Source organism: Bison bison, unplaced genomic scaffold (genome assembly GCF_000754665.1).
Source record: "Bison bison bison isolate TAMUID 2011002044 unplaced genomic scaffold, Bison_UMD1.0 scf7180017864483, whole genome shotgun sequence".
Lineage (NCBI taxonomy): Eukaryota > Metazoa > Chordata > Mammalia > Artiodactyla > Bovidae > Bison > Bison bison.
Window position 1 is genome coordinate 330,433 of NW_011495043.1, and position 7,328 is coordinate 337,760.

General features: G+C 40.3%; 1 protein-coding gene across 1 annotated transcript in view; it reads left to right on the plus strand.

Annotated features, from left to right (window-relative positions):
• PPIL4 (peptidylprolyl isomerase (cyclophilin)-like 4) overlaps nucleotides 1–7,328 on the plus strand; it is a 40,061-nt gene that overhangs the window by 2,242 nt on the left and 30,491 nt on the right. The window contains exons 2-5 of the mRNA XM_010862547.1: nucleotides 4,366–4,433; nucleotides 4,519–4,583; nucleotides 4,871–4,988; nucleotides 5,640–5,782. Coding sequence (XP_010860849.1) covers nucleotides 4,366–4,433; nucleotides 4,519–4,583; nucleotides 4,871–4,988; nucleotides 5,640–5,782 — 394 coding nt within the window. The remainder of the gene's footprint in view (nucleotides 1–4,365; nucleotides 4,434–4,518; nucleotides 4,584–4,870; nucleotides 4,989–5,639; nucleotides 5,783–7,328) is intronic.

Here is a 7,328-nt window from a genome sequence, read left to right on the forward strand (position 1 = left end):
TCATTTTCTGAATGTTGAGCTTTAAGCCAACTTTTTCACTCTCCACTTTCACCTTCATCAAGAGGCTTTTTAGTTCCTCTTCACTTTCTGCCATAAGGGTGGTGTCATCTGCATATCTGAGGTTATTGATATTTCTCCCGGCAATCTTGATTCCAGCTTGTGCTTCTTCCAGACCAGCGTTTCTCATGATGTACTCTGCATAGAAGTAAAATAAACAGGGTGACAATATACAGCCTTGACGTACTCCTTTTCCTATTTGGAGCCAGTCTGTTGTTCCATGTCCAGTTCTAACTGTTGCTTCCTGACCTGCATACAGATTTCTCAAGAGGCAGATCAGGTGGTCTGGTATTCCCATCTCTTTCAGAATTTTCCACAGTTTATTGTGATCCACACAGTCAAAGGCTTTGGCATAGTCAATAAAGCAGAAATAGATGTTTTTCTGGAACTCTCTTGCTTTTTCGATGATCCAGCAGATGTTGGCAATTTGATCTCTGGTTCCTCTGCCTTTTCTAAAACCAGCTTGAACATCAGGAAGTTCACGGTTCACATATTGACTGTTTGTTCAAGTGATAGAAACTCAACTGAAACTGCCTTAAAGAAAATAATGGATTGCCTTATGTTATTGGTGTAAGCTTTGAGCTTCCCTCATAGCTCAGTTGGTAAAGAATCCGCCTGCAGTGCAGGAGACTGGTTCAATTCCTGGGTTGGGAAGATCTGCTGGAGAGGGGATAGGCTACCCACTCCAGTATTCTTGGGCTTCTCTTGTGGCTCAGCTGGTAAAGAATCTGCCTGCAATGCGGCAGACCTGGGTTTGATCCCTGGATTGGGAAGATTCCCTGGAGAAAGGAAAGACAACCCACTCCAGTATTCTGGGCTGGAAAATTCCATGGACATGTATAGTCCATGGGGGTCCCAGAGTAGAAAAGGACTGACTTTCACTTTCACTGGGGTAAGCTTTAAGGATGACAGCATCCAGGGCTTCACAGAGTCTGATAGAGAATTGTATGTTTCACCTTTTGGTTTTGTTTTTGAGTTTGACACGTTCCATGTGGAACAGCATTTGGCAAGGAATGGGCCTTTTCCCCTAGAATTATGAGAAATGAAAGGGAGGTAGGATTATCCCACCGAATTAACAGAATGTTTTTTGTGTGTGATTTTGCTTGGAACACTTAAAACATAAATCCATGCTCTTTGTATATATTTGTAACGTGTATGTAGTTGTGATTGGATATCTACTTATATGTGTAACTACTTATCAATCTGTAATAAGTATATTCAGACTTATTTTTCTTTTTTCCTCACTCCTTCTCTCCCTTTTCCTTTTTATAAAAACTTTTTATTATATAAAACTTTAAGCATATACAAAAGTAGAATCATGTAAATGAACTCTCCGGTGTTGATCATCAGCTTCATTTAACAGTTGTTAATGTGTGTTTCATTTATATTGCCACATCTGCTGAATTTTTTGTTTGTTTTTGGCTGCGCCATGCAGCCTGTGGGATCTTACTTCTCTGACCAAGGGTTGAACCTCAGGCCGTGGCAGTGAAAGTGCTGAGTCCTAACCACTGCACTGACAGGGAGTTCCTTTACATGACATTAAAGGGCTTCCCTGGTGGCTCAGATGGTAAAGAATCCACCTGCAATGCTGGAGACCTGGGTTTGATCCCTGGGTTGGGAAGAGCCCCTGGAGAAGGAAATGGCAACCCACTCCAGTATTCTTGCGTGGAGAAATTCCATGGACAGAGGAACCTAGCAGGCTACAATCCACGGGGTGGCAAAGAGTCGGACATGACTGAGTCACTAACACATGACATTTATTTAATCTGTAATTAATTAAAAGGTGCTTGCTCCTTGGAAGAAAAGCTGTGACAAACCTAGGCATCATATTAAAAAGCAGAGACATTACTTTGTTGACAAAGGTCTGTATAGTCAAAGCTGTGGTTTTTCCAGCAGTCACGTATGGATGTGAGAGTTGGACCATAAGGAATGCTGAGCCATGAAGAATTGATGCTTTTGAACTGTAGTGTTGGAAAAGACTCTTGAGAGTCCCTTGGACTACAAGGAGATCCAACCAGTCCATCCTAAAGGAAATCAACTCTGTATACTCATTGGAAGGACTGATGCTGAAGCTGAAGCTCCAGTATTTTGGCCAGCTGATGTGAAGAGCCGACCCTGATGCTGGAAAAGATTGAAGGCAGGAGGAGAAGGGAATGACAGAGGATGAGATGGTTGGATGGCATCACTAACTCAATGGACATGAGTTTGAACAAGTTCTGGGAGATGGTGAAGGATAGGGAAGCCTGGCATGCTGCAGTCCATGGGGTCTCAAAGTTGAACACGACTAAGTGACTGAACAACAAAAGATACTTAAAAAAAAAATAACCACAAGCCATGGTCACGTCTAGAGAAATAAGCAATAATTTCTCTTTGTTGTTTAGTTGCTCAGTCCTGTCTGACTCTTTTGTGACCCAATGGGTTGTAAGCCTGCCAGGCTCCTCTGTCCATGGGATTTACCAGGCATGAAGTGGGTTGCCATTTCCTTCTCCAGGATATCCTCCCAATCCAAAGATTGAACCTGTGTCTTCTACATTTGCAGGCAGATTCTTTATCACTGAGCCACCAGGGGAGCCCCAATAATTCCTTAGTAACATTCATGTTTATCTGTTGTCTCATAAACATTTAAAAGAATATTTCATCATTTGAAATGGGATTCAAACAAAGACCATGTATTGTGTTGGTTGATATAGCTCTTAAATGGGGCTTCCCAGGTGGCGTAGTGGTAAAGAATCTGCCCACAATGCATGGTACTCAAGAGACACAGGTTCAATTTCTGGGTCTGGAAGATCCTCTGGAGGACGGTAGGCTGTTTCACAATGTCTTCCCACCTTGAAATGGCCCCTCTCTACTCTCTGCCAGTCCAGTTTTTTTAATGTTCAGTTTCAGCCTCCAGGAGGTCTTCTCTTTTCCCCAGCCAGAAACAGTCTCTCTTTTCAACTCTTGTGGCATATTTATTAACAAAATTGTACTATTTAAGTGCACCAATGGTATTATCAGGTATGCTCAGTATTATAACTGAGTTCAGGTGTAAGGACCCTCATTTAGTATAAGCTTCTTGAGGGGTAGGGATCCTTCATGTATCTTTCTGTCTGTCTGTTTTCTAGCTTAGTGCCTTGAGAACTTGCTAGAATGTTCCTCTACACCGAGGCTACGAACTTGTTAACAGCAGAGATTTACTGGCATTTGGCCTAACAGAGTGCCAAATGCCTAGAGGATACTCAGGGTTTATTGGATAAATGAGTGAATTTATTTTAAAAAGGTGGTACATGTTTAGTGTATGGATATTTGTGAAGGGAATGGCTACCCCCTCCAGTATTCTTGGGGCTTCCCTGGTGGCTCCGACGGTAAAGAATATACTTGCAGTACAGGAGACCTGGATTCAGTCCAGGGTTTGGAAGATCCCCTGGCGTAGGGTAACAATTCCCTTCTCCAGAGGTACATGGTGAGTGTATGGATCTTCGGGAAGGGCTGTTGAATCATTGTGAAACAGTTGATCCTGGATACTTTGTTTTCTCTAGTGTAAATACGCTGCACCCATTTTCAGATGCTCTGCTAGATCCTTTCCCGTCACAGTGTCCTCTTTAATTTTTTTTTTTCTCTTAACAAAATCAATTCATCAATAGATGATTGCTGATGACTCAGAGAGCTCAAACTGGTGCTCTGTGACAACCTAGAGGGGTGGGTTGGGAAGGGAGGTGGGAGGGAGTTTCAAGAGGGAGGGGATATATGTACACCTATGGCTGATTCATGCTGATATATGGCAGAAACCAACATAATATTGTAAAGCAATTATCCTTCAATTAAAAATAAATTACAAAATAGAAAAAAAATAGATGATTGCTTATCCCAGATAAGTTTTAATTTCCTGTATAGCTCAGATGCCCAAAAAATCCAAAGAAAAAGAGAATAAAAGATAACTTAAAATATATTGCATTTTTCTAGGCTTGGTGGTGGTTTAGTTGCTAAGTGGTGTCTGACTCTTGCGATCTCATGGACTGTAGTCTGCCAGCCTCCTCTGTCCATGGGATTCTCCAGGCAAGAATAGGGGAATGGGTTGCCATTTCTTTTGCCAGGGGATCTTCCTGACCCAGGAGTCAAACCCCAGTCTCCTGCATTGCAGGCAGATTCTTTACCGACTAAGCTATGAGGGAAGCTTACTTATATTTTTTAAATGGCTTTGGACATTTGACCATTTGGGGAGGTTTTTATATGGTGGCTTAGAAATTAAATTATACTAACTGTGCCTTTACTTGATTGAAAATGTGTTTGTGAACTGCTGTGGTAAATTTAGTATTTACTTTTTTTCAGCTTGCTTGAATTTCCTGAAGTTGTGCAAAATAAAATATTACAATTATTGCCTTATTCACAATGTCCAGGTGAGTTGGTAGATATTAGTCATGTTCTTTGTTACTGGAACCATCTAACAAACTCTGAATTAATGAAGTCTCCTATATATTACAGAGGGATTTTATCATACAGACTGGTGATCCTACAGGGACTGGACGTGGAGGAGAATCAGTTTTTGGGTAAGTTTCTTTATTTTCAAATGGATAAAAAATAGAAATTCTTAAAAATGTTAAGTAGTATATTTTAATCTGCATTTTAAAATATGGTTCAAATATAGATTTTTTCCAAGTTCCATAAATGTCTATAGCAAAAAAAAAAAGGAGTATTTTTGAATACTGGTACCATTTCTATAAAGAAATGGTAACCTTATATGCTAACTCTAGTGCCCTATATATATAATCTTAGTATGTCTGTATTTCATGTTGAGTGTACTTATATTTTATAACCTTATTATATGTATTTTTAGTCAACTGTATGGTGATCAAGCAAGCTTCTTCGAGGCTGAAAAAGTGCCAAGAATTAAGCACAAGAAGAAGGGCACTGTGTCCATGGTGAACAATGGCAGTGATCAGCATGGATCTCAGGTTAGGAAGTGCGTGAGGAGATGAGTTTTGCTGGAAGGCACCCACGAAATTATCTTTTTGAACTATCTAGTAAGGAAAGACTTTCAACCAAAGATATTTGTTAGAATTAAAAAATGACACTGTTTTCTCCTGTGTTAAAAAAGATCCTTATTATTTTGTTCTTTTGAATGTAAGGCATATCCTTTGGGAGAAATTTAGAAAATACAGGAAAGTACAAAGAAGAAAATAACATTACCTATAATCCCACAATTCATAGATCATCACTGTTCAGAGACACAAAGGCCTGTCCTTGCAGTATTTATTCCTTCTTTCAAAACAGGTCATGTTGAGTACGTTTCATTCACTGTCACAACATTCCCATTGGAGTAGATGCTTTTTTCCCTCAGAGTTTACATGTGAAAAAACTTGAGATTTGGTTTGTTCAAATATTTTAAACAATTAAGCATCTGTGTATTTATTGATATTTTATGTATAAACTTTGTGCCTTTCATTTAGTAGTAGTAACAGGTGGGTGAGAAATACCAGTAACAAGTACTAAATGCAGTTAATGTAGAGTCTCTTGTAACTAACAGCAGTTTGAATTATATATATATATATACACACACACACACATGTATATATTTGTATTTATTAAATGTCTTTTTTATATAGTTTCTTATTACAACAGGAGAGAATCTGGATTACCTTGATGGTGTTCATACAGTGTTTGGTGAGGTGACAGAAGGCATGGACATAATTAAGAAAATTAACGAGACCTTTGTTGATAAGGACTTTGTACCATATCAAGATATCAGGTATGGTTACTATTTATTATTAGAATGTACTACAGTGTTTTAATATGTGATGTTTGCCAGATAATGGGGATGGCATACATAGGACTGGTTTTTGGATAATTCTAAAATGTGAATTAATTGGAGACTGCGTGGGTACAGGAGGGCCTAGAGGAGCTATCCCACGTTGAAGGTCAGGAAGAGTGGCAGTGAGGAGATACCCCTCATCCAAGGTAAGAAGCATTGGCTGTGCTTTGCTGGAGCAGCCATGAAGAGATACCCCACGCCCAAGGTAAGAGAAACCCAAGTAAGATGGTAGGTGTTGCAAGAGGGCATCAGAGGGCAGACACATTGAAACCATACTCACAGAAAACTAGTCAATCTAATCACACGAGGACCACAGCCTTGTCTAACTCAATGAAACTAAACCATGCCCGGGGGGCAACCAAGATGGGCGGGTCATGATGGAGAGATCTGACAGAATGTGGTCCACTGGAAAAGGGAATGGCAAACCACTTCAGTATTCTTGCCTTGAGAACCCCATGAACAGTATGAAAAGGCAAAATGATAGGATACTGAAAGAGGAACTCCCCAGGTCAGTAGGTGCCCAGTACGCTACTGGAGATCAGTGGAGAAATAACTCCAGAAAGAATGAAGGGATGGAGCCAAAGCAAAAACAATACCCAGCTGTGGATGTGACTGGTGATAGAAGCAAGGTCCGATGCTGTAAAGAGCAATATTTCATAGGAACCTGGAATGCCAGGTCCATGAATCAAGGCAAATTGAAAGTTGTCAAACAAGAGATGGCAAGAGTGAATGTCGACATTCTAGGAATCAGCGAACTGAAATGGACTGGAATGGGTGGATTTAACTCAGATGACCATTATATCTACTACTGTGGGCAGGAATCCCTCAGAAGAAATGGAGTAGCCATCATGGTCAACAAGAGAGTCCAAAATGCAGTACTTGGATGCAATCTCAAAAACGACAGAATGATCTCTGTTCGTTTCCAAGGCAAACCATTCAATATCACAATAATCCAAGTCTGCCCCAACCAGTAACGCTGAAGAAGCTGAAGTTGAACGGTTCTATGAAGACCTACAAGATCTTTTAGAACTAACACCCAAAAAAGATGTCCTTTTCATTATAGGGGACTGGAATGCAAAAGTAGTAAGTCAAGAAATACCTGGAATAACAGGCAAATTTGGCCTCGGAGTACAGATTGAAGCAGGGCAAAGGCTAATAGGAGCTGACTGTGGCTCAGACCATGAACTCCTTATTGCCAAATTCAGACTTAAATTGAAGAAAGTAGGGAAAACCACTAGACCATTCAGGTATGACCTAAATCAAATCCCTTATGATTATACAGTGGAAGTGAGAAATAGATTTAAGGGCCTAGATCTCATAGATAAGAGTGCCTGATGAACTATGGAATGAGGTTCGTAACATTGTACGGGAGACAGGGATCAAGACCATCCCCATGGAAAAGAAATGCAAAAAGGCAAAATGGCTGTCTGGGGAGGCCTTACAAATAGCTATGAAAAGAAGAGAAGCGAAAAGCAAAGGAGAA